A 27578-nucleotide genomic window follows, 5' to 3' on the forward strand; every position below is an offset into this window, starting at 1 on the left:
ACTGAGGGCCTGTACTTTTAATCTGTATTTATACACCTAAACTTCCTAAAGAAGCAGAGTGTAGCGTCGTGACTGATTACGGTTACACAGGAGGGGCGGGGCAGGACAGGGTGGGGGTGGCGGGGGAAAAATGTCATCTTGGCGGGGGAGGGGGTCTCTAAAACACAAGAAGGTAAATTAAAACATTTTACAAGACCTGGCTCCCGTGTCTTCATTCTCCCCCCCAGACCGTGTGACATGGAGCCCGTGGTCCGTAAGCTTTTGGGTTCCTCGGACACGAGGACCGATGCTTGCGGGAGCTGACATAAGTGATCCGGGGGATTAATGGCCTGCTGTCTAGATAGGGGGCGCTAGATGATTCCGTGTCAGGGAAGCGGCTGTGATGCACGGTGGCGGTTTGAGCACTTTAGGTGCCCCCTAACCCGGCATTGTCCACTCCTCGGCTGGTTCCTAGGAGGCCCTGGATGGGCTTGTGGCTTTTTTTAGCCGCCGACATTTTCCCCATCCGTGCTGCGACGCCCACGCCCCCCCTCTCCGCTGGGGGTTTTCTGGAGACCCAACATCACCCAGAAGTTGAAAAGAAAAGAAAAAAAAAAAGGTCATGCTCCGCCCACACAGGCGGCCCTGCCCATTGGGCGTGCGTGTCGTACCCGGGAGGCCACGCTTTCCATCCCCTCGTCGCCTCCTGGTGGAAACTCCAAGCCATGCGCTGGGGTTTCCCCTTGCGTCGAGACAGGCTGGCTGGCTGGCTGTCCAGCCCACTCTCTGGCGCTGACGCGTCTCTGCGAGAGACCGGTGGCTGCGCCCTCATGCCCCACACAGGGCGACGCGTGGCACTCCACCGCGGCTACTCTCATACCTCCATCCGCCGCATACAGGGGTATGCGGTCTCACCAGAGAAATAAACATCCTGGCCGGCGCGCAGAGACACGACAAACACAAGGCCACTCCTGGCTTTGGCAAAGAGTCTGTTTATTTTTGGCAGTTATGACAAAACAGCGACGGTCCACATGCTACGCCATCGGCAGCGCGGTGTAGACCGAATCCTATGCGATAAGGGAATGCTGCAGCGCGGTGTAGACCGAATCCTATGCGATAAGGGAATGCTGCAGCGCGGTGTAGACCGAATCCTATGCGATAAGGGAATGCTGCAGCGCGGTGTAGACCGAATCCTATGCGATAAGGGAATGCTGCAGCGCGGTGTAGACCGAATCCTATGCGATAAGGGAATGCTGCAGCGCGGTGTAGACCGAATCCTATGCGATAAGGGAATGCTGCAGCGCGGTGTAGACCGAATCCTATGCGATAAGGGAATGCTGCAGCCTGTCCGGCGGTAGCTCCCAGATGAACGGTCAAAAAAACAAAAAACATTTAAAACAATGAGGACAACTTGATGTCAGTCAGTCGCAGTGAGACAGGAAAACACACCTCGGGCTGCAAATATGAGCTGCAGTGCTATCTGGCTGTGGTGTGACATCACGGGCGCTTGTGCCACGTGTGGAAATAACCACATGAAGGTGCCAGGAAGATGAAAGGGCCAGAGACACTACACAAAAGTAAGTAACTTTGTCACACGTCGAACCAGTAGTCGGAATCGATATGAATGAATTGGGGGTGGGGGTGGGGGGGGGGGGGGGGGGGGTTGGCTGGGTGTGCTGGAGATCGACGTCTGGGCCCCCCCCTCCCTGCCCTGCGCTCTCATGCTCACTCTCATTGGCCAGTCCAGAGAATCACGCTTCTGCTGCTTCCCGTCCTTTGAACGTGTGCGAGCGAAGGGGCCGGTTTTGCTCACTGGATGCGCACGAGGCCTCTTCAAATGGCACCTACTGGTCTGGTGGAAACGGAAGAGGAGGCTGTGACCCCTGTTCACATCATGCTTTTAATGACACTTTCACCCCATACTGCCGACTGGGTCCATGACCGAAAAGTGCCGGAGGTATGAGGTACCAAGGAAACGGCTGCAGGGATGGAGGACTGTCACTCAGTACAGGCACGGCTGAAGCCCCGGTCCACTCCCTTGCACTAGTGTATTGCTGTATATCACTTAAATTACATTCAGTCCTTTCAAGACTTAAAAAAAAAAAATCACAATTCTTCTGGCACTTCTTAAATCAATCCCAATGCAGCTCCTCAAAGAATTTGAGCTCCAGTCTGTGATTGGAAGCAGATTGGCTGTAACCTGATGGGCTCTTTAGCCTGGCTTTGGCCCCTCCCACAAGCGTACAAGGCTATACCCAGCATGGAGCATGCCGTAAGCCCTGTCCAGGCTGTCAAACAGCGTATGTGGGAGGACATGAGCAGGCCGGGAGACCGCGGGGGGGGGGGGGGGGGGGTCAGTCCTTCTTGCAGCCCCCTCCTGCGCCAGAGACCTTCTGCAGCTCCAGGTCCACCTTGGCCCGCTGGGTGCGCTGAGCGAGGCTCCCCCCGGCGAAGCCGAGGAGGCCCCCGCCAACGGCGGCTGCCACCCCCACGGCCTTGAAGCCCGCCAGCAGCCCCAGAGGGCCGCCCACCACCCCGCCCAGCAGGGCCCCCGCCAGCGGCAGCACTGCCATCTTGTACTTTGCGGCCTGGGGAGCAGGAGAAAGAGAACCGTCAGCGTCCCGTCCGGAGAACGTGGCTGAGTGAAGGTCGTCCTCGCACACGCTCGCGGCGCCGACCAGCCAGGCACAGAGAAGGCCCCAATAAAGCAAGAGACTCCAGCCCCCCCTTCTGGTGGGATGGGGGGGGGGTAATTCTAATCAGTGCAATTCAAAAAAACCAAAGAGATCAGATCTGCCTCAAACACCACATTCCCGGGGAGCAAATTGGGAAGAAGAGGAGGAAGAGGAGGAGGCCGAAAAGTCCTCTAAACATTCTCAGGGCAGTGACGAGCCCCCCGGGCCCAGCCCCTGAATGGCACAAACTGATTAGCAGTCAACTTTGAAATGAACACCTTTCAAACGGGCTTTGGGTTTTTTTGGTGAATTTTAATTTGAGAGATGGCACACGGCACACGGGCGGCCCGCTGCGGTAAACACGCCGGTCAGATGGCTGATAGCGGCCGCTTCAAACGCCGTTTTGAGAAGCTGCTCATTTATGACGCTCTTCTGATCTCCCCTATCTTCTGAAATGAGAAGTTGCTTGTTTTTCTCTCTCCACCCGCAATGCTGTTTACAGACAAATTAATTAGCGGCAGCCCCAGACAGTGCAAATGGATGGGGGGGGGGCGCTTTCTTCTCCAGCACCATCCAGGGAGTTTAATTGCTGCCCCCTCCAGGGCGGTGCGACCTTCTTCTCATTGATTTTGACACATAAATGCTGAAGCACAAGTCGGCCCAGAACTTCAACGCAGCTTTGTGAACGTACTGCTCTATGAGCCTGACCCACCTCAGTCCGGGTTTACTATCCAGACCCCATCTACAGAACCTTGCCAGGACATCAACCAAACTCTGGTAATGTGTCAGCAGAAGCCTAGCAGGACATCTACTGAACGTCACTTTGGACAAAAGTGACTGCGAAATAGGTAATTAAGTAAAGGCCTGGCAAGATATCTACAGAACCATGCAAAACCCTAGTATGATATCTGCAGAACTGGACAGAAGAATATCGGCAGGCCGCTTGCGAGACATGAATGCCGATAAAACATCCGCAGGACACTAGCTTGAGATGAACTGCTTTGCATTTGACAAACAATCACTCCTTCCTTACAGTACAAGTCGATTCAGGTGGGGGCAGTTAGACAATCAGCCCACGTTGTACTTTTAAATGAACTTTTAAATCTCTTTCGTATCACCAGAACATTAACTATCAGACTGTGAAACACAGGGCCGCAGACTGAGGTGCAGCAAGGGCCCCTTACCAGGGCCCGTTCCCAGCCTCTGCTGTGCTAATCGCGGCCCGGAATATCCTCCAATCACGCCGGTTCTGCTTTCCCACGAGCCCTTTAACCTGATCCAGTCTGTCCCACCTGCTCCTCTCCACAGATCTTCCCGGATCACCGGTGACCCTGTCTGAGCTCTTAGGATCCCTCACTACCGGCGATTCAGACGAGATGCCCCTCTCAGGCCCGGCCGGACTCCCTTCCCGCCACACTGCATTTCAGGTGCCGAGCCACCCGTGAGGGTGCCTATACGGCTCTAAATTAGCATATTTTTTGTTTTACTTGCAAGCCGGTCTATTTTTCAGCATGAAAGAGCACCCAGCTGGAGCACAAACACGCCTCGCCGAGGACCGTCGCGGAGCCAGGAATTGATGTGTCCCTTCAGCGCGCTCAACACTTCCCCACATTGACTCGCCGCAAGAGACCATCACAACACCCATTGATTTTTCCCTTTCACTCTGCTTTCACCATCCCACCCCCCTCCGCCCTGCCCCATCCCCGCCGACCCCCCCCTCCCCAACCTCTCTCACTTATTTCCTTAATTGCAGTTTCCCTTCCGTATTCCAGAGGCGGATCAATAGAGGCCACCACTGTGGATGGCTTGCAAGGGAGAGCAAGATCGATCTCCCCACAGCACCAACACCCCCCCAACCACAGCCCCCCCCATACTGGAGCACACTCATACCCCAACCCCCCCCCCACCCCTTACCTTCCCCAGGCTTTGGGTCCCTTCCTCGACGTTTCCAGCAGCTCTGCTGATGTTGTCCTCGATGCTGTCAATCTTCCCCTGTTGGGACTGAGGGATGATGGAGTTACATGCCGGTAGGTGGTGGGGGGGGGGGGGGGGGATTGGATCCCTACTGGGACCAGGTGGGAGGCCGATATGCACACATCTAATGCCTGTAGTCAGGGTCCCTGCAGGCAGCTCCACTTACTTCTCCACATGAAGTGCAGGAACACCTCCGACTGCAGGAACACCTCACCTCCACCTTCCCCTCCCCCCCAAAGCCTCTCTAATCTTACGTTAAACAAAAGTTTAAGTTTCCCCCTTCTAATATCCCCTTGTGGATTTATAAAATGTATCTATACATGTGAAACGTGCAGACGGCAGGTGGCACCATGGCTAATGAGCAGCCCTTGACCACAGGTCTACATCCCAGGCAGGGGGGGGGGCTCTGCATGTAACTGATTAGGCCTGAATTTCATCAGGAAAAAAAATACCATCCAGGCCTCCAGGATAGAATTCTGCATTAATAACCAAAACAGGCAAATAAGAATGACAACAACAGCTATGTGGCGTGTGTTGGCTGAAGTGTAAGAGAGGAGTGGATTGAGACTGTTAAAGGGCAGCAGGAGGTAATGTGTGTGTGTGTGTGTGTGTGTGTGTGTGCGTGTGTGTGTGCGTGTGTGTGCGCGTGCGTGTGTGTGTGTGTGTGTGTGTGTGTGTGTGTGTGTGTGTGTGTGTGTGCGCGCAGCAGGCAGGAAGGCCGTGTCAGCCTACAGGATGCTAATGAAATATTCAGAGAGTGGCAGCTGTTTCACGCTTTGTACCCGGGCCGCGTCAGTGGGGGCTCGCAGCGCCCCCCCCCTCCCGGTCATTAGGTGCTGCTGGTAAATCTGGCTTTAAAGAGTGTGGGCCACCCCCAGCGGCAGTGAATTAGGCTAAGCCGGCAGCGGGGCCGCTCCAGCACAGCGCTGAGAGAGGGCTGGGGGTGCGGCTCTCACGTGGGCCAGCTCGCTCACCCCCACTAATTCCACTGCCCCCTGCTGGGGGAGGGCCATGGTTCAGTGGGCTCTCAGTCTGTTTGACGCTTCTATAATAATAATAATAATAATAATAATAATAATAATAATAGAAGAAGAAGAAGAATTAATTCTTATGCTGCCTCTGACAAGCCCCAGTCCACCCCCCCCATGACCCGGGTCAGGATAAGCAATTAAAAACTGGATGGATGGATGGATGCATGCAATTATTATTATTGTTCATAATAATAATAATAATAATAAATAATAATTATTATTATTATTATTACATCAACAATAATAATAGTAATAATGAATCAGCTAGTTCTGCTTTGTGAGGCTTGTTGCTGTTGGTTACGGGGACTGGGAGCACCAGAGTGTTGCGTATCTCAGTCTTTCTCCTCACACACACGATGTGCGTATCTCAGTCTTTCTCCTCACACACACGATGTGCGTATCTCAGTCTTTCTCCTCACACACACGATGTGCGTATCTCAGTCTTTCTCCTCACACACACAATGTGCGTATCTCAGTCTTTCTCCTCACACACATGATGGGCGTATCTCCGTGCGTAACTTCGTCTCCACCTCAGACACACACAAAGCGGTGCCAGCACCCGCTCTCTCTCCCCTCCCCTTACTGGCCTCCTGCCTGTCATTTGCACCCCAGGCCCTGGGGGCAGCCACCGCTCAGAGTGCAGGCTAATCAAACCCGGAGCGCTGGGATTTATCCCCCAGGGAGCAGCCGGGTATCGGGACCGGCGACACACAAGGCCGAGAGGAGAGGCAGAGAGTCCTGAAGGCATCGCTTTGCTCAGCTGCTCTGCAACTTTAGCGTTTTATTCCACCAAGACCAGATGAGCCGAGAATCTGTCTGAGAAACGCATCGGTTGTGAAATCTGTACGGATGGAAACCGTGAAAAAGCGCAGAGAACCGACAGGGATCCATACAGGTGTGAACGGCTGAGGAAGCAGGGTAATCACTGTTGGGCCCTTGAGCGAGAGACCTTAACCGTAAACCCTTCTTGGGGTACTGGAACATGGCTGACCCTACGCTCTGACCACCAGTGTCACTCTCACCTACATGTCGGCGTGTGTCAAATAGAACATCCATCCATCCATCCATCCAAGTGTAGGTGAATGTCCATCCTGGGTTGGAGCTAAAGCAGCGACTCATAAGGGGGCACTAAGAGTCCCACAGGGTCCCACCAGGATCTGCAATCCCGTGGCTGCCGTCACTGTCGCTTGTTACCACCTGCAGAGTGACGGCCGCATGCTGCATTCGGACACGGTGGCTGTCACTCAGCCAGGGCACCGCAAGACGGGACCTTGATGAGTTTCTTTTGGATCGATACGGTGACGGCATTGTGCGGACGCCGGCCTGAATGCCTCCCTGCCTCGTGATGCCTTTCCCGAACCCTTAGCGTCTCTGTCACCAAGATGCGGCAGCGTGATGGGGCCCCGGCTGCGGTGGGCCGGGGGGGCGGGAGCGTGAGCATCATAGCTGTAAGTGCTAGCTAATGGTGATCGATACTTACATGGACCAGTTCCGAGAATTCGTTCACCAGGCCATTCAGTTCTTGCAGGTCCTGCAAAATGCAACCAAGGCGATGAGGGTATTAAACGGTCAGGAGCTGTCCGCGCACACGCTGCACTGCTGCGTGAAACATACTACACCTCCCAGACAGCGTGGCCAGCATCCTTTAGCGCTGCCACAGCACTGCAGCTCCTTCACAGGCTTAAGCACAAACTTAACCAGTCAGAATCTGTGAGAACTGCAGGCAGGTTCTATAGGCTAAGATGAGGAAGAGGAACAGCATACGGCCCAATGAGGTGCGACCCAAAAGTTAGTAATCTGTATAAATTTGGTGTATCCTTGTTTAATAAACAGATTAAAATTTTAACTGTAAAAAGTACTGCCACTGTGCATAAACTAGGTGTGGCGACACGTTTTGCAGTTTAAAGTTTGACCCGTTTATTAAACAAATTTATACAGATTAACCTTTGGGCTTCACAATACGCCTCTCATTAATATTTTAGGTCTACTACTAATCTGCTTACCAAATTGTGGGCATAATGTCCATATAGTACCAAAAACAGAACGTCACCTAAAGCCCAGGTGATTAATTGTGATTATACCACGATGTGATGTTGTGCCTCTCTGGGCGTGACCCAAGGAGGTGTGGCCTCATCCCACACAGTCCCTCACCTCCTCCAGTGACTCCCAGGACTCGGCTGCGTTCTGGTGCTCAGGGATCTCAGGCAGGAGGAGCTGGGCCTGTGTGGCAGGGGGATCCTCTCCTTCCGCTGCACTGAGGACTTTCCCTGAGGGAAGCAGACTAGACCCAGTCATCTACAACCTTGTACAAATTAACTGAAACTGAAGTTGTCACACAAACATGCATGCAGTGGCTTGGGACCTGCTGGTCTGTACAGCCAGCAGGGCAGAGAGTACACTGATTGGATGGACAGAGGAGGCACTGTGCCGACGGACTGGCAGGTCTGCGCGTGTGGGGGTTGAGCTGGGTGGTATGACTATCACCCTGTCCTGGATTATTCCCATACAATTTTTATCAATCCACCAGGTCCTAAATCTTGACCCAAGGCTGTAAGTATGAATTAATGTCACTGTGATGTCCGTCTTAACTGTTGCCATTCTGTCTGCATATAGTTGCGACAACTTGTTTCAATTAATTTGCACAAGGGTGTATCAGCATTTCTTATGCAGCCCTATGCTGCATGTATGTGTGGTGAGGCCTGACCTCGCATGGCGTCTGCCGGGGCTGGGGGGCCGGGCTGCGGCCTGGCCTCGGCTAGCAGGCTCAGGAAGTCCCGCACGGCTTCAGAGGCGTGTTCCCGGGTCGGCTGCACCATCTTCTCCAGACCCAGGGCCTCCTCCCTCCGCACGCGCCCACACAGCTTCTCCATCTCCCGGATGTTTGCCCGCAGTTGCTGTGGGTGCAGGTGGCATTAGCGGAGGTATCTGGGCACTGCTGTTGTACCCGTGACCCCCCCGTGTCTGCCGGCGATCAGAGTGACAGGGAGCGAGTGCTCACAGTAACCAGGGGCTTTAACTCTCTACAGTGATGAACAGCAGCAATCCCAACTTCAGGTGTGAAGAGGCTCTTTTTCTATTATCCTGAGTAGTGGTGCACGATGTGGAAATTTTCTCCAATACCAATAGCTGATATATTTTTGTCCAATATTACTGATACGGACACTATGGAGAATGACTGACCATCCAATGCAATCATCTCCGTTATTTTAGCAGTTATGACTTTAGCTCTGGTGCTGCTAACTTTGAATATCGACTAATGTCTAAATATTGGCCGGCAATATTGACCAAGACTGACACAATGGACCGATGCCAATGTTTTCATTTTTAACGAACACGGGCCTATACCAATATGTTAACCAATATATCATGCATCAACCCCTGAGTTAACGATGTCTGATTTTTTATTTTTTTTTATTAACCACCAAAATGACATGGAGTTAGCTGACATCTGCTGCAGTATCCAAAAAAAACTACAAATTTTTTACTACATTGGCAAGCTGCATAAATTGGCACGCCACTGATTAAAAAAAGAGCCGTAAGCTAAATTGCATTTTCAGACATGGTGATGTTTGGCTCGGATGCAAGATCCCTGCACAGACGATGGTCGGGTGACAGCCAGTACAGAGCAGACGTGACGGTCTCCGTCCCAGAGGCTCCGCCCTCCCGGCCTGTCTCATTATGGCGTTGACAGCCTCTTCACCTTCCGCCCCGAGGAGACGGCGGGATTAGGAAATCGGCCGATCGATCAGCCCTGAGGTGCCACGTGCGGGTCAGGAGTCAAAGGCTCGCCGATTGAGGCCTGCCTCCCTACGTCCTAATTAGACGGCCCTGAATAAACATGCCAGTTTCTGCAATTACGCTTGTAAAGACTGGATTAGCAGGGACCCTGGCCCGTGGCTCCTTCGCCGCATGATTAGCCGCACACTCGGTTGCTCTTAAAACATCCTGTCCATCCGGAGTGGTCCTCCACGCACACGCACGCACACACACGCACATATGCACAAACATCAGCCCTTACACTATACGGAACATCATAGCCCTAAAGAGATAGCAAATTTGCAAGATTCTTCTTTTTTCTAGTATGTGGTCTGTGCATATCCAGGAACATCAAAGCACATAAGTAATGTGACAGGCAGCTTTCCTTACAGCAATTAAACACAGCCTATAACCATCGACTCAGGTTTGCACATTAATCAATGCGTGTAAAAATCATTGCTGAACAAAAAGTTAATTAAAATTACATTTCTGACAGGTTGGATTCCAGCTGACCTGGAAAGATCAATTCAAAATACGCCTTCTGTGGGTCTTTACTTATTCAGTTTAGCATCTACCTTTAAATGTGGTTATTCTTCATACCTCTAAAACCCAACAGCTCCCTACATACAAAATACAGATCTATACAAAGACTCTGCATCTGCAGAAATTTCGGGCTTGGGCAGTTGCCTGAAGACCTCACTCCCCCTCCCCCAATCTATACAATTTCAATAAAAGTAAAACTTGCACAATCCTGCAAGACATCTATAACTCGTTGCCACTGCAGAACCACACACTTCCTCGGTCATCAGTGCCAGCCAGCAGAAGGGACAGAGCAATCAAATAGCACACTACCAGACACTAAAGAACTCTCAACCCCCCCCCCCCCCCCCGCCACCACACACAGTGGGAGTCATTTATACTTGCATTTATTTACTCACTATTTCATATTTTGTACATATTGTTAGATATTGCATGTCCTGTCCTGTGTTTTGTTTGTACCGTCATGTACGACGGCAGTAAGAAAAAATCTATTTTGAACTTAACACTGTGTTCTATTTACACCCATTCTATGGGGGCATTTTGACCTTAAAGTGACTTGATGGAAATCTGATGACTCTAGCAGAAAGACGCACACGCTGCAGGAGGTCACAGAAATGGCACACGGTGCAGAGGATGCTGGGAGTCACAGACCCAAGGCATCCCACCACGTCCACTTTCATACCACAGTTAAACGGTTATAGCACCTGACCTTTTTCAAAGCTAATGGTCTCACCTACAGCCCAGACTTTCAGCTGTTACCATGTGAGCCCTGCTGAAACTGGGGGCGGCGGAGCAGTGGGACCAAGAAACCACAACAAAAATGTAAACACACACACGAAAGAAAGAAAAAAAAAAACAACTTGCCCTGCTCCTGAGCCGTTAGAGGAGGAGGCCCGGGGGCGGCCTGTCGTCTCGGGCCTTTTGTGTTTTTTCAGACAGTTCTTTGAAGCCAGACGCAGGTGGTTTGGCAGGGGCTGGGGAGACGGCTCAGAACAAACGGCGTCTCGCGTCACGCCAGTCAGTGGGAGACACACACGGAGCGCCAGGGGAGTGGGCTCCCAAAGCAGCAGGAACACAAACTGCAGCCTCTACCGCACGCATCACTCACCTAAAACACAGTTAGAGAGCAAGACAAGGGGAGGTGTGCAGCCACAGGAAAATTGCTCTGCTCTTCCTTCTGCATGCCGTACTCATGTCAGATGACAACCGTCTTGCAGGTGAAACATCTGCTGCGGCAGACTGGGGTCTGAGGACATCAGGAGAACCTTTAATGTGGCAGCCAGAGGGAGCGAAGCTCACTGTGGAGCCACGGCGACCAGATAGGAGCTCTGCTACCCTGAGGCCACACTGATGCAGAGCGTCATGGAATCAATGCCGCCTTAACTCACACTCCCATTCCTGAAATATACTGCGGTCTAATACATGCATTTCCTTCTGCCTGAAAGGTTAGCCAAAGAAAATTTATAACAATTATAAAAACTAAGCCACGCAGATGATAGAGAGAGAGCTGGGACAGGGACTGACATGAAGGTAAATGCCACGGTTATAAGAGGCTCGAATAAGCGACGACCACCACAAAGCTGCAAAACAAGCAAAAATAAAGCATTAAACGAAAGTCGTTCCCCCCACGCCCGCTGCCCCAAGCTTCCGTTGAATTCTTGCACTTTTAAACGCGACCGAGCAAAACTCCAGGAACGGAAACGTGACGGAAACTGCGGGGGCTGGGGTCTGCCAGATTAGAACCGGCTGAAGATAACACCTGAATAATTAACTCCTCAAAAGGAGTGACAGCCTCCCTAACTGCCCCGACACATCAAGGGCTGCAGAGGATCACAAAGGCCTCGCAAGCTTTAATCTCGTCTCTTTTGTCGCACGCGATAATTACGCCACTCTGATCCCGTTCCTCTGCTGGGTCTTATTGATCCACCAGGCCTCCCTGCTCCCAGGGCCAACTTCGCTTTCGGCCGACATGCGAGCACCGACCGAACCAGGGAGAGAAAATGCATGACGGCCTTACGTAGCAGAGAAGGTGTACGGCCAGACAATGATCCGAATGAAGAGCTATACACCTTATTTACCTGAAGATGTGGCCAGCTACTACACCAGGGTCCGAATTACCTGCGGCAGAAGCTCCTCCTGATACACAGACCAAGCCACCTGATTGAAGCTGTCACCACCCTGCTTCAAGCTATTTTGTGTTCTCTTCCATACTGTGTCTCGAAGCTTTCTGAGATGACGAGAATCTCCTGGGCCTTTTTGTATGCCAAGCTTCTCAGACACGAAAAAACAGACAAAAGGTCTTATGCATAATTTCATATTAGCCAAATAAATCCCTTCCCATTGTTTATCTTGCGAGCATGCCGGGGATTCAGAATTTAACCCTGGTAGCAAAATCTGACACGTATCCATGTGGCAAATGCGACTCAGAATGGGAATGCGGGCAGATAACAGCTGAGAACCCCAATAAAATCTATGTGGGAACCTTTCAAACTATACAGAGAGTAGATGCTTGGCTCAAGCCTGCAACCATGGTGGAACAGTGCAATTTCACACTATCAGCTACTGCATCAATATTTGGAAGATGTCAGGCAGACATCCCAGAGTGAGGTCAAGCAAGTAATGAGCCCATTCATTCACCTGTGCTGTGTTACATGAGCTTGAGTTCTGTTTGCCAAAGTCCAGAACTCTTTCGTTTATTGTGTATTTCTCATTGCACTGATGGCAAAGCCTATATTCTTCCCTCCCATCCTCTGTCACATGGTTTTATTCACCCACCGAAAGTCACAAAAAATAATTTCAGCTATGCCGTCAACCCACATTTACATCAGACCTCAACGAATCACTGAATGCAGCTACTGCAGCGGACTGTGAAGTTCTCACTTCACCCCGATTCACTTTCTGTTCTCTTCTCATTTTTTTTCATCTCTGTGAGCAACTGAAAACATCACCCCTACATGAGGAGGTGAATGTGGGAGGGCTGATTCAGAGGGGGAATCAGGCAAGCAGATACGATTTTACACACCGTCGCTCAAAGAACCTACAGCCGTGTCATACAGTATTGAACCCCGACAGTCTGACTAGTAGATTCAGGCCCTGGTCCTATTTTATCGCTTATCAATCATACGTATCGGTTACTTTTTTCCCTCCAAGATCAGAGTGGTTATCAGGCAGAGCCAAAAGCAAATGAATGCGTGTCCTTTAGAAACTGGAGAGTTGATGGTGACCTTGTAGTCTTATGGGAAGAGCCCATTTTGTGGCCCAGGAGAGCATTCAGAGAGCAGGTGACCTGACTCATCTCTGCCAATTCACCCCCTGTCCCTCGCTTGACTTGTACCTGATGTCTCCTGTTCCTCCTCTCCCCCAGCACAAGAAACAAAGTGAGGTTTTTCTTTCTCAACAAAGATGACTCTGGCATTAGGACCCCCCCGGCTACTGAAAAGCACAGCGACTCGAAAATCCAGAAATGTGACAGAGCCTAACGAAGAACACAAACCAAGTGCCTTAGCTTCATTACTGGATGGATGAAATTAAAAATAAATCCAACCATCTCGTGTATCTCCCACATGCTCAACTCACTCTCTCTCACACTCACTTTCTCTCACACTCACTCACTCTCAAATGTATCAGCGGCAAACATTGTGGTTTAGGACACAGACTTGTAAACATGACGATTGAGATCTTTTGCGGTTGTGCCCTTGAGCAATACTTAACCCAAAGTGCTACTTGGAAAAATCCCTGTAAGAGTGAGTAAAGCTGGAAACTGATAAAAATCATCAGCTGAGCAACTGAATTAGTAACAATAACAATAATAATAGCAATAATAGGCACTCTGGGCTCCCACGGGAAAGACTAGCAGAGTCAGGAGGAGTTCAGAGCCACCCCCAGGAACAGGGGCAGCAGGAACAGGAACCAGACTGAGACCATTCCATTAAACTGAAGCACATTGGCTAATACCATATAGCTATGTCAGTTAGCTGTGGGCTGAAGGAAGGCGAGCGGCTGTTAGTTTCCTGCCACGGTAACCACAGAAAACCTGAAACTTTTGCCCTGGATGCATATGTAATGTTGAATTTACATGAAAGTTTTTTCATCGTCAACACAACACTAAATATATGGGAACTTGTTATATGAAAAAGACATTACGAAAATAAATCAAACTCCTCCGTAAAGAAACAAACAAAATCTTGAATGCTTAAAGCTGGTCATTTTGTCCACAGTCATATGCCCAATGAAACAAATCCTCAACTGATGTATTTGGATGGCCTCCTTTGTGTCTTTCTGAAACATCCGAAATGAACCTTGACATTTCAGGCCACACCGTGAGAGTGCCAAACTGGTGCAAACTGGTACAAGTAAAACACGCCCCAGGCGTTACACGGAGGCACCGATGAGATCGTTACGGCGAACAAGCAGCTTTGCGTTTATTAAAATCAGCATTTTACACAGAACTGGCACGGCACAGGAACACAACGGTGGGGGTGAAAGGTCATTTGCTTCGCGGAGGCAAAGGGGAATTGTGCAAAAACAACACATCCCGTGAGGTTCATGGGAAGAGCTGCATCTTGGTAGAGCAGACATGCAGATTTCCGCTTGCAAAAAACCCTGAACGAGTCAACAGCGAATATGAGATTAGCACGACCTTCCACGAAGACTCTGACCCTCTGGAATTTGACGACACCATCTCTCAGACCCTTCATGTGTGTCTGCAGGGGACACACTGAGGGACAATCCCCTAGGGCAGGGGTGGCCAATCTTATCCGCAAAGGGCCGCTGTGTATGCAGGTTTTTGCTGCAACTCCCTAATTAGATTACTAATTAGAGGACTGATTGGCCGAGGAGTCCTCACACCTGGGTTTGAACAGCTGACCTACAGGTTATCCCAAAAACCTGCATACACACCGGCCCTATGCGGATAAGATTGGCCACCCATGTACCTAGGGAAAGTAACAGAAAGTGGCATAAGAGAGCAAAATCAAAACAGCAGATTGACAGAGAGCTTGGGGGGAGTAGGCCTAGCAGAAACCAGGCTGCCATATCACATACACACTCCTGGCTTCCCAGACATGGCTTTCCTGTTATCTACAGTGTCTATGACATCATCAAAGTCAGCTGACGATGCTCCATCCACATCCCATCACCACGTTTGGCTAAAGTCCGAATCAGTCCACAGCTGAGAACATGGTGATCATGGCCAGACTCATGCTCTCCTTGAGGATGGGCCATGTCGTGGTCATGCGCTGACTGCTAATCTCTGCTATGTGCCCCCCGCCCCACCCAGCACCCCCCAGCCCCACCCAGCACCCCCCAGCTACGGTGAAATAAGCAGAGGAGATGGGTGTCTGTAAGAGGCCCATACAGTGCATGTAGACTGAGGTATATCAAGGAAAATAAATCAATATGCAGATAATTTGGGGGTGGGGGGAAAGGGGTTAATCAATCCCCACCACACTAACGGGGGTGTTTTCGATAAACTCGGATAGCCTCGAGGCTATCAGCGGCCAAGCTGACGACCGCAGGCTGCTACAGGGTGCAGCTGCGCCTCTCATATGAACTCATACAAATGAACGTGATGAATTTATTGGGCCTGCGCTGCCTACACAACCGCTAACTTTAGCTCAGCATCTAACAGATCACTGCGCAGACACTCAACCCACCTCTCAGTTCATCCTAGTTTAACTCATTCAGGAAAGATATTACACTCCGCATAATAAAAACTGCCACAAAACCTGTACAAATCCCTATCGCCACAGATCCGGTCAAAACACACCTGTTACACACTCAAGTTTTATTACATTCACCGTGAGCTGAACTGAAACTTCACCACGAGTGTGTGGAGGGTGTGCGAAAGTGCATGGCTCTGATGACACGTGTGACCCGTGCACACAGCATCACCTCAAGTGTACCAACGCTACAGAGGACAGTCATTCAGCAAACGACTTTCTATTCTGCTCCATTTCAATTATCCATTTAGCAAATTATGCATTTAACCAAAGCAACACACAACTGAGAAAATAACTGGAGTTAAAGAGCATCATTCAAGGGCCCGATGGTGAAATTACTTTGCGGACCCTGGCAATCAAACTGGCGACCTTCTGATCACAGGAGTCCTAACCTACAGAGTCACACACCAGCACACTTGCAGCATGCTACATGTTTATAGCATTATGCAGACGAGTGTATTTACAGACTCAATCAAACGGAAATAATGGCATGGCTGTCAATAAATAAATTTAAAAATGTATGGCCTGGTTACGAGGATGCATGGTGCACTGTGTGACGAAGCTCCTATAAGCTGAGATTTCTTGTGAAACCTGTCACTTAGAAAAGTCTCTTGGGACCTTGAAGAGTACAGTAGCCTCGGATGTGTCAGTAAGCCAATCCGTGGCTGTGACGTCCAGCAGAGCCGAGGGCTGGGTGTGCAGCCTCCAGAGCACTCACCTGCACCGTGCGGCTGGCGTTGACGTGCTCTTGGTGTAGCCTGTCCCACTGCTGGCCTCGCTGGAACTGCGGGGAACAGGGAATCAGATCGGACGCGTTTCACAGACGTATCGAAGCAGGCGCACGCCGGCCCGCGCTAATCCCACGGGCGCACATGCGCGTGGGCACAGACACACACCTCCGTACCCCATAGGCGCCCACACACTGAGCACAATAAACACATCAAAGGATCTTGGCTGTGTGGCCGACACACATCTCACTTCTCCCGCTGTGGCTGTTTCACACCTCATTAAATATACTTATTGTCATCATCATCATCATCATCATCATCGGCATTATAATTATTTAGCCATTTTACTTCCTAAAAACGACTGCATCCAAAAGTGCTAAATGCCTCAGCACTGCTCAGTGCTCCCCACTAAACAGCCGTTGGCATTAAATATAAACAAATTCCCAATTTAATTTCACAAACATCCACCGCAGTGCTTTTCAAAAGAGCTGCCCACTACCCAAATGGCAAGAGGGTGCGTTCAGTTTCGTACTTGCCAAGCAAACGACTACATATAAAACCTCTTGAATATTATGTAAAAATGAAAGCGAAACAAATACGCGAAAACCAAAAGAATAACAGAAGAACCTGGAGGGAAAGGGAAAGAAAACTGGGAGAGCAGCAGCACACTTCTGTTCCAATACCCACCACGCCAGCTTCAGATCGGGGATGTCTGGCGATCAGATCATGCCCGCTGTGAGGAGAGGGTCTCAGAGCGGATGCCAGCCGGACCACGGCCCGCTCCAGCTGGCAGCGTGATGCGAGCGGCCCTGTCCGAGGGAGGGGGGCCCGTCGTGCCCTCCGGTCCGCTCCGCCCCGCTGGTGCTGACAGGTGGGACACGCCTGCTCCCCGTCGCCTGCTCCTAATCCTCCACCTGGCCCCCGTGGCCCCCAAGTCGGGGCAATTTCCGAAGATTCATCGACCAGCCTCCCCAAGCCCCGCCATTCTTTGCGAAAACCTGCCTGCAAGGCCGTCTGCACCCGACACAGCCCTGTTATTGCAGACGAGCAGGCCAGGTACATCACAGCGCAGTCAGATGTTCTGGTGATGCACATTGTAACAGACCACATCACTATGCTCCATGAGATTTACTAAGGGCAAATTTAAGGTCTTAACATTCAAGACCTCTACAACTAAACTCCAGATCTGAGACCCTTTAATAGCAGCGTAGTGTAGTGTGAGGACTTTAAAATAGCAGGAAGTCCTAAAGCAGCCAAGCTAACACTTGGGGGTCCGGAGCCTGTCCCAGAAGCCACAGGCACAAAGCAGGCAGTCACCCAGGATGAGGTACTAAGTGAAACCCTCCACTGCAATTCCAAGGTGTAGAAGTTGAATGAAGGTGTCAGCTAAACAAAGAATCTTTACTAAAACATACCAATGGGAACCTTAAAGTCAACAACGACGTGTGGAGCTGATGCTCTCAGAATGAGTAGATTATCACGTTTCTGACTGAGCGAGAGCTTTTGTGGGGCACGGTGGGGGCAGGCTATACCTTCTCGATGTTCATCTGGTGCTTCTGCAGCCTCTCCAGATCAGTGGGGATGGCCACTTTGATGAACTTCTGGATGGGCTGCTCCAGTCGCCGTAGCGGCAGTTTCTCTGTTTCGTGGGCCATGCTGCCACCCGGCCTGTTACTGTAGCCGGAGGCCAACGCCCAGACTCAACGGCGCGACCTAGAGGGTGACCAGGCCATGGATGAGAACCTCCTATGGAGCCACAGTGCCAATGCAATCTATCCAGAGCTCGGCAAGGTGCCGGCCAACCTCAAACCCAATGTGGGCAACAGGACGCTACACTTTTTCGTCATCAGCAAACCCATTGCTGAAAAACAATCTCTAAATTAAAGGTCTGAAGGTCTGGGGCTTTCCCGCGTCTGCCCTAGGTACTTTCCGCCTAAGGGTGCGATGTGGAACAGTCCCAGGGAATTGTTTTCACACCCGGTCATGCAGCAGCGAAAAAAGCACACTATTCCTGTGCTAATGAAACGTTTCTAAAATGTTCAGATAGTGGTCAGCTGAAAAATTAAGTCATGATGATGTCACGCACGTTTATTTAGATTATATTTAGATCTTTATTTCTCTCTCTATCTATATATATATATATATAAACACACATACACATATATCTTAACTACAATTTATTATATTATGCTTTGCTCTTCTATGCATTTTACTGGTTTATTTTTATGTTTTTACCTGCATTGTGTGCCTCTTATTTCTGTGAAGCACACTGAATGACCTGTGTGTATGATAATGTATAATAATGTATATAAACCTGCCTTGTCTTGCCTTGATATGCCTCGCATATGCCCAGTGCTTAATGTTCGATCCAGCTGTTTTTAACATAAACACTCAGCAAACACCCAAGGATACATTTTTAAGCTCTCGGAGGGTCTCACCTAAATCACGTGGCTGACTATACCAGTAAATGTCAGAGTAAACAGGAAAACAAACAAACAAACACGGGAGTGAGGCGAAGTGCCCGAAACAAAGTGAAAGTGAAGGTACCTAACCCCAACCCCAACCCCAACTCAGCACTAAGCATATCGTCCGTGGGTCTGCTGTTCCCGCAGTCCGTCACAGTCCTCGGGAAGGGGAGCAGAGACTCGCCCAGGCCGGTTTTTCGCTCTGCTGGGCGAGCTGCCGTGTCGGCGCATCCCGGCGGCGGCTCCCCCGCAGGCCGCTGGCCGACCGCGTTAACAGCGACACGACGCGAAAAAAAAACCCCATAAACCGTCTAAAGTCGACCGTGTTACACATAGGCGGTGGCCCCCAGAACCGTAAACAGCACCCACCTTGACGGAAACCGAAGGCAGGTTAACCCTTATCGGACCCGCATACACAGACGCTGGTAGCTTAGCGCGCTAGCCGGCTGTCAGGGATACGGCCGCGGACGCGCTTCCGAGTCCCGCCCACAGGCGGGAAATCCCTTTAAAAAAACACCAGGAAAGTTCTAACGCAGTTCATGTTGTACAAAGTGTGCGAACACTGTCCGCGAAATGCCTTTCAAACGGCCTTTATTTCCACTTGAGCTAATGAGCTGGCGCCTTTATATTTAGTCATATACTATACGTTTCTATTTATAATTTACGTTATGATATGTGGATACATTTGTTATTTCATGTTTAATATTTTTCATAAAAATGTTCAATGTTAATATAGAATTAATATTTTGTATAATATAATTATACTTTTTATGGTGCTTAAAGATAAAATAGAGTTTCAAGCATAGTGGGTAATATTGAGTTTTTGCAATTGTTGTGAATTGGCAATATCTAATATTCGCCCGTGATATGCCGCAGCCCTTGTCTCAGTGTCGTGAATCGCACCAAAGTACATGTTTCAGTATCAGAGTGTGACTTGTGGGATTTTTTTTTTTTTTAGTTTTTCAGAAACACCTTCACTGCACCGGTGTACTTACTGCCAGAGCCCCAAGGCTTAGGGCCACAGCCGCAGATTAACTGCATGGCCAGGCTCCACTGTAGACCTTCTGTTCGCCCATCCGCGGGGACGGGGCCTGCTGCGAGCTGAGGTGGATTACCGCTGCTGCCCCTTTGAACAAGCCGCTCTCCTGGGTGCGCGGAGGAATTCATGGCCTGTTTCGCGTTTAATTAACCTGGACGACGCCATCACCGTCAGCCATCACGGGCTAAATGCCTCAAGAGTGAAAAATGCTGTTCAGCAGAGTGAAGAGCCAGCATCATAAGTGTTGTTGCGTTACGTGATAAATGTACAATCTGGTTATATTCTGTCGTGTACCTTTTTGGTACTTATTCCTAGGATAGACTGACAAATGACTTAGTAGTTGAACAGGTGGGCTTATAACCACGGAACCAGACTGCAGTTTGAAACGCAAATTGACACTATCTGTATAAAAGGGTTGGCCCGTATTCACAGGCGTCGTTTTGGCTTCTCGGACAAAAAGATTTGTTAAAGCATGCAAAAGAAAAAGGTGCTTTTTATTATGGTTTAAATGTTCTACCCTTTCGTGACATAGATAGAGGGGAAAAAAAACAAACGAGAGCTTGTGGGGGAATGTAGGAGGACGGAAAATCTGAAACTTGTGCAGATGAAACCAAACTGGTCTGAAGCACAGTGCCTGAGCTTCACGGCTGGTCCCTCGTGATGTGAGAATGAGAGAGGGCTCAGCAGCGATACACCACTCTCTCTCCCTCTCGCAGGAGGCTGCGATAAGCATCGCATGTAAGACAGCGGCCTGGGGCACTTGTGTCTGTATCCTGTAAGTAACGGACAATCCCTGTCGCAAGACCTAATGTCTGTCACGGGGAGAGGAAGGCTTGAACACACAATGGCCAGATTCTGGTCTTGGGGCCTTTCAGCCTGTGCCTGCAAGAACAGTTGTGCTCAGAACTGTGCTTTTGGATCTGGGTGTTTTTTTTTTTCTTGCGTTCCGTTTGTCTGGGCTGCCCCGGCATGCGGATATGCAAACCACTTTAGAGGCAGGAGCAGGAAGACCACAGGCCTCCGAAGGCAGAGAAAGTGAGTGATTAACCAATGGCACCGCTTTATTCTCTCAGTCTGCTCTCACAAGGGCTGATGCTGCCAGGTCACCTAGATTTTTTTGCGTCTATGTTGTTTTCTTTTTGCTTTGTTTTTTTTTTCGTCTGCCCAACAAACAATCCCAAAAACGAGGTCTGCAAAGAAAGTCATTAAAAAAATCTTTGGATGAAAACTCACTGAACCTTTCTGTATGGGATAATACAGAAACTATAGCTCATCTTAAGAAATTAAAAAATTATAAAAGTTCACATTTTTTGTAAATATTGGATCTGATTTGTTGCTTTGGGTTAAATGTGTTCTTGTATGAAGCTCACATTTTGTTTACACTCCCCATATTTATTTCAACATTCTTTAACCTGGTCTTGCTCTTTATATGTGAAATGGGAGTCACTGCAATCGCCACGTGGGACACTTCAGCCATTTGAATATGCTTGTTTGTCTGTAGATTAAAACAATATTTCGAATGTGACGACGGAGGCAGCATGGGCCCATGAGTTTTCCATGCAGGGCGGCTGTGAGGTGATGGAGGACGGTGAGGATCATTGAGACAGTCGGGGGAATCGTGTAGATTCCCAGGAACCCGCTTGCAGTGATGGATGGGGGATGGGATCGGACTCTTTTCCGAGGGTGTGTGTGGCGGCGGGGGGGGGGGGGGGATTGGGTTCGGTGGGAGTTCTATTGTGTCAGAATTAAGGCACGGAGAGCGCAGCGGGAATGTCACCCTCCAGGTCAGAGCACAAGTGGCAGGTGTCCGGAGGCACCAGATAAACAAGACGGTGTCAGCCATCTGGAGCGGGGGCCCCTATCCAATAGCAGCTTCGCTCATGGCTGTTTAATATTACATCAGTGCCCCCCACCTGCCAACATCCGCTTACACTCACAGCACGCTGCTAACTCCTTTAAGGTGTGACCAATCCTCTTCTGCTGTCATGGGACATTTTAATTAACACTCAAGGGGTATCTGCCTTAATTTGGTCAGCTTTGACCAGCAATGGCTGATGACGTCTCTTTTTTTTACCAGCCTGCCTTTTTTTTGTTGTTAAACGCGTCACTGTCAATGTCCCGGCCTGGGTGACTAGCGTTCAGGTTCTGTGTACCCGCTGGTGTTCACTGGCGCCCAGATAACCTGGGTAACCCTGGGATCCTGGATGCTGACCAGTGGCAGTTTAAAGAGAGATCAAGCTTCTCCAAGAATCGAATGAAGTCCAACCATCCATCTTTGAAACCTTAGTGCGCCAAATACTGTTAAGGGAAATAAAATTTTCTCTTGGTGAGTGAGCAGATGTTTTCTTCTGTGGGATAATTTGCCTCTCATTAATGACAAATCCATAATATGTAGTATGTTTTGATTAGTTGTGTAGCAGTATCACAATAAATCTATTGTTTGATTTAACAGCTCTTCAGATTATTTAGTTTATAATTCTTAATTTTGTTTATGGATCTCACCGGCTGTAAAACGACGCTCCTTCAGCTGATCTCTGCCTCTATTCTAGCTTTTAACTGTGTGATGCGTCACTTTCCACTGTGAAGGAAAAGATGCTTTTACCTGAGGACAGTTAGCGAGATCCGTCCTGCACGCCGTAGCCGGAGAGGCCAAGGGAGGCGGGCGTGGGAGTCCGCTGGCACGTGGCACCGTCGGATATGTGCACGTAGGTTAATGTGACGCTGTGAACGGAGGTAATGAGTCACAACCCGGTTCACCACCGCATAGAGACCTGGCTGGTCATGGGAGGTGAAGGGGGAGGGGGGGGGGCTGTGAAAGATTAAGGATTGGGTGGTATGACAGGTCCAGAAGGGAGAAGAGGCATCTCCACAAGCCTGAAAACACCACCCTGAAAGGTGATGTCTGACTGTGTGTGTGTGGCTCTCACATCGCATTTGTGAGCCGTGTGGTGGGGGAGAGGGGTCACATTTACAATACTTCCAGCAGATCTAACCTGAATGGTTAATACATGGGACCCCCTCATGACAACCAGAGGTGATGATTAGTAACCAAAATGGCCAAAGCAGGTGCCCAGCACAACAATATAATAATGAAACAAGCAAGGCTGGAATCTGGTGAACCAGCCAGCTGTAGAGGTGCTTACAGAAACTGATTGTTACTTATACAAGTTGTATGGATGTACAACCACTTGTTGAAAATGCTTGGCACGTTGTAGCCAATCGGGCAACAAGCTTTTCCTGCAGTATAATGAACCCTGATGAATGTTTCCTGGGGTCGTAGGGTCGTGAGGATACAGGGTCATCCAGACAAACAAAGAGACTCTCAGGCAAAATAATCAGTACTGTTTTATGATTTCAAACTGCTGAACAATATCTCCAGCGAGCCAACGGGAAAGAGAGGTAAAGAGAGTGAAAAGGAACATCAGGAAGGAGATCATTTTTTTTTCTTTGTTTCTCTTTGTCAAAAAAAAACAACGCACCACAACTCGTACCACAATATTTGAAAAAAGCTATCAGATAAAAACACTTCAAAATATTAGTTTTGTATATATATTTATATATTTATATCTATTAAAACTTGAAACCACTGCCGCTTCATTTTGCTTCGTTTGAAATCTCAGTCAGCGTGAATGAGCCCTTGATGAGCACGGAATTAAAAATAAAATAAAAACGAAAACAAATGCGACGCCTCAGAGCCGCAGAGTGTTTGCAATAAATACAGGCAAAGCCGTTACGATATACCATGCATATAATTCTTTTTTTCTGTTTTTTTTTGTACAAATAAAGACATCATGGAACAAATTCAGACTTATTAATAAATGGCATTGATAATACGAACATACAAAAGGAAAAAAAACAGATGTGGAATGTTTTGCCCACTCCCCCCCCCCCCCAAAATAAAAATCCCATCCCCTCCCTCAAGAAACCCACCTATCGCAGCAACCCCCCCAATGTGGGGATGTACAGATCCAGCCACTTAAAATTTCCCCTCCAGTCTGGCTGGCAGCCAAATCCCAGCCAAGTTCCTTCCAATTACCATCCGAAAGGTAGAGCCCCCCTTCTTCTAGGGGTGGGCCTATATTTGACTATAAACCCGCCCATTCATTCACTTGCAGGGTGATACCATTAGATGGCGCTGTCTTTACAAAAACTTTACTTTTCTTTTTACAGGGTTAAATGATTGAATGGTCTTTGCTATGACTTAAAAAAGCTCATTTTTGTTTTAATTTATTTTATTTACTTATTTTATTTTAATATGCTTTATTGGTTTGTTTATTGTCTATTCTTATTTATCCTTTGTACAACACTTTGGTCCTACAGTATATTGATTTGTTTTAAAGTGCTTTATTTTAAGCATAGTCCACAAATTTTCAATAGGGTTCAGTTTGTTGGCTTTGGGAAGGCTGTTCTGATGTGTGTTGTGATCATTGTCCCTGTATCAACTGTCCAGCCATTGATTGTTGATACTGTAACTGTTGATTGATTAAAGAATTTGTAGGTCATTGGGAGTTCATGATCCTCACCTGCTGCAGCAATCAGAATCAGAATCAGCTTTTATTCGCCAAGTGTGCTGGGGCACACAAGGAATTAGTTTCCCACAGTTTGATACTCTCTCATACACAAACAATAAGTTAGAGCTGGGCGATAAATCAATTTAATTGATTAATTCGAATTTACAGTTCAGGACGATATGTTTTCATGAAATCGATTTTATTACTTTTTTTACACACAAGCGCCAAATGCGGAACTAATGCGATGCACCATTCCTCACGGGTAAATTAACACTGTAGCAGATTCACTAACAACATGGCAATGACAGGGGAAAAGATGGCACGTGCCCAAAGAAAGGTGTTGCTACTTCTGTAATTTGTAATTGTAATTGTAATATAATATGTCAAACCCAATGGCATAAAGTATTTACTTAATACTAAGCTGACATGATAAAATTATGTGTTTTTTTTCTATTGTTATTACAATATTACTTATTACTTTTATTTATAAGTTTGAGGGTGTATTGTGTTGTTGCCAGTTTTAAAATAAGCTATAGAGAAACCTTTCTAAAAGTGTTCACAATAATAACTGACACTTTATTGATCCCCGTGGGGAAATTGTGTTTATGCCTCCCTCAACTTGATCTTTGAAGAATAAGTTGTCTGTGAAGGCCACCTGTTGGGGCCTTGCTCAAGAAGCTGCAGACATACTGAGGCTGGGCTTGAACCAGTGACTTTCTGATTACAAGCACACAGCTTAGCCCACTGAGCCACACACTGCTCCTAAAGGTCAGGTTTAAAGTAAAAAAAGCTAAATAAAGTAGTTTGATTTTGAGTAGGGGAGGGGAGAATCGATTAAAATCGGAAATCAGATTTTTTGTGAAAAAATCTGAGATTTTATTTTTAGGCCATATCACCCAGCTCTACAATAAGTGACACTATAAAAACAAAATACCGTATACAAGAAATACTGTACAAATACAGTACAATACAATACAAATACAATACAAATGTGAAAAATTATAAATATTATAAATATACACAGGTGAGTAACACTGTGCAATTTTAAGGTGCGAGGTAGAGTGTAAACAGTTTTTGTAAACAGATCTGTAGCGCCTGCCAGAGGGGGGTAGCTGGAGAAGATTGTGTCCAGGATGTGACGGATCTGAAATGATTTTAACTGCTCGTTAAAATCTATGCTCGTTTAGCCGAACTAAAGTCCACAAATCGGATCCTGGCATAAGTTCCTGGACGGACCAGATGTTGCAGGATATAATGCAGCCCCATATTCACTGCATCATCCACCGACCTGTTTGCCCGATAGGCAAACTGCAGGGGGTACAGCTGGTGTCCTGTAATGTCCTTTAGATGGGCTAAAACCAGGCGTTCAAAGGATTTCATGACCACAGACGTCAAGGCGACAGGTCTGTAGTCATTCAGTCCTGTAATGGTGGGTTTTCTGGGGACCGTGATAATGGTGGAGCGTTTGAAGCACGAGGGAACTACACACAGCTCCAGGAATCTATTGAAGATGCGGGTGAAGATGGGAGCCAGCTGATCAGCACAGGTTTTGAGGCAGGAGGGGGATACACCGTCTGGTCCCGGGGCCTTCTTGGTTTTCTGTTTCTGGAACAGCCGGCTCACTTCCGCTTTGTGTATTCTGAGTTCCAGGGGGGAGGATAGGGGGGTACGAGGTGTGATGGGGGTTATTGTCTCTGGAGTGGGGTGGATGGGGGGTGTGAATCTGTTTATCTCAAACCTGCAGTAGAAGTTGTTCAGCTCATCTGCCAGGTCTTTGTTTGCTTCAGCGGGGGGTAGGGGTCGTCTGTTGCTGGTGATATCTCGCAGGCCTCTCCACACTGATGCAGGGTCATTGGCTGAGAACCGTTCTTTCAGCTTCTCAGAGTAGCTTCTTTTTGCCACTTTGATCTCACTGGTCAGCGTGTTCCTGGCCTGCCTGTACAGGGCCCTGTCACCACTTCTGTAGGCATCCTCCTTGGCCTGGTGAAGATGTTGCAGTTTGGGAGTGAACCATGGTTTATTGTTGTTGTATGTGCAGAAGGTCTTGGTCGGGACACACACATCTTCACAAAAACTGATGTATGATGTCACAGTGTCTGTCAACTCATCCAGATTATCAGATGCAGCTTCAAAGACAGTCCAATTAGTGCAGTCAAAACAGTCCTGCAGTTTCTGCTTTGCTGCATTGGTCCACTTCTTCACAGTTTTGACTACAGGCTTGGCACGTTTAAGCTGTTGCCTGTAAATTGGAATAAGATGGACCATACAGTGATCAGAATGTCCTAAAGCTGCCCGGGGGACAGAGCGATAGGCATCTTTTAAAATGGTGTAACAGTGGTCCAGTGTGATGTTGTCCCTGGTGGGGCAGTCGATATGCTGTCTGTATTTAGGAAGTTCCTGGTGTAGATTCACTCTGTTAAAATCACCAAGGACAATAAAAGGGAATAGGGATATTTTCTTTCCAGGGGGGGTGATCTGGTCAGCCAGCATGCATTTACATCTCAAGCTCATTTACATCTGAATGTTGGTGGTGCTGTTAGACTGTGAGAATTGTATGCTTTGAACTCTCCAGTGCTTTTTTAATACCATTCAGTGACTGATGTTGGGAAGACAATGGATATTTACTGTACACCTCCATGTTTCCTGGATTACTGACCCCAAGTCATTTCTGCTACATGGCTTTACACTGTACAATATTTATATTTACATTTAAAGCATTTAACAGACTTATCCAAAGCAACGTACAAGGTATCAAGGTACAATAAGCTGGGTTTAGAGGAGCTTACAGTTTTGATGGCGAGTCTGGCTCTGTGATGGAGGGATGTTAAAATGTTTTCTGTCTTGTGATTTCTTCTATTTCAGGGGCTTCTGGTGTGTTTAGCCGTTTAGATGGTGGACCAGACTTCACGAAATAGCGTTTCTAATGTGACTAGCCTTTTTCTGCGTATTGAAACTTTTCAGAAATGCAAGACTTTGCCAGTGCTTTTGTTCACCACCCGAGCGTATAGTCGTGAACAGATGTGAAATTTTGGCCAACTTTTTCATTGAAATTCGATTTGTATGTGTTCAGAAAAATTTGTGATCAGAGGCTTTAAAAGTGTTTATCCAAATAGGGACCTCAAAAAATGTCCCCAAAAGTAGGAAAATTTCAGGTTTTACT

General features: G+C 48.4%; 1 protein-coding gene across 2 annotated transcripts; it reads right to left on the reverse strand.

The window, feature by feature from the left end:
* Positions 1-955: 955 nt before the first annotated feature.
* stx17 (syntaxin 17) lies at positions 956-19373 on the reverse strand. 2 transcript variants are annotated; one of them, XM_072716852.1, is made up of 8 exons: positions 19238-19373; positions 17936-18116; positions 16394-16459; positions 8364-8553; positions 7811-7926; positions 7140-7190; positions 4569-4655; positions 956-2567 (listed from the first exon to the last, which is right to left on the reverse strand). In XM_072716852.1, the coding sequence occupies exons 2-8, from the start codon at positions 18056-18058 to the stop codon at positions 2334-2336; spliced, it is 867 nt and encodes a 288-aa protein (XP_072572953.1). In that variant the 5' UTR covers positions 18059-18116; positions 19238-19373; the 3' UTR covers positions 956-2333. The 2 variants fall into 2 exon arrangements, with proteins under 2 accessions (XP_072572953.1, XP_072572954.1); XM_072716853.1 differs by lacking the exon at positions 19238-19373 and adding an exon at positions 18842-19207.
* Positions 19374-27578: the final 8205 nt, after the last annotated feature.

This window comes from Paramormyrops kingsleyae, chromosome 9, assembly GCF_048594095.1.
Source record: "Paramormyrops kingsleyae isolate MSU_618 chromosome 9, PKINGS_0.4, whole genome shotgun sequence".
Taxonomy (NCBI): Eukaryota; Metazoa; Chordata; class Actinopteri; order Osteoglossiformes; family Mormyridae; genus Paramormyrops; species Paramormyrops kingsleyae.

Bases quoted from the DNA above. Each gene is read 5' to 3' on its own strand.
- stx17 (XM_072716852.1), bottom strand. From the start codon at position 18,058: ATGGCCCACGAAACAGAGAAACTGCCGCTACGGCGACTGGAGCAGCCC. The intron at 8,554-16,393 runs GTGAGTGCTCTG...CTGCACCCACAG, and splicing joins ACGCCAGCCGCACGGTGCAG to CAACTGCGGGCAAACATCCG. The intron at 7,927-8,363 runs GTCAGGCCTCAC...TGCTTCCCTCAG, and splicing joins CCCGGCAGACGCCATGCGAG to GGAAAGTCCTCAGTGCAGCG.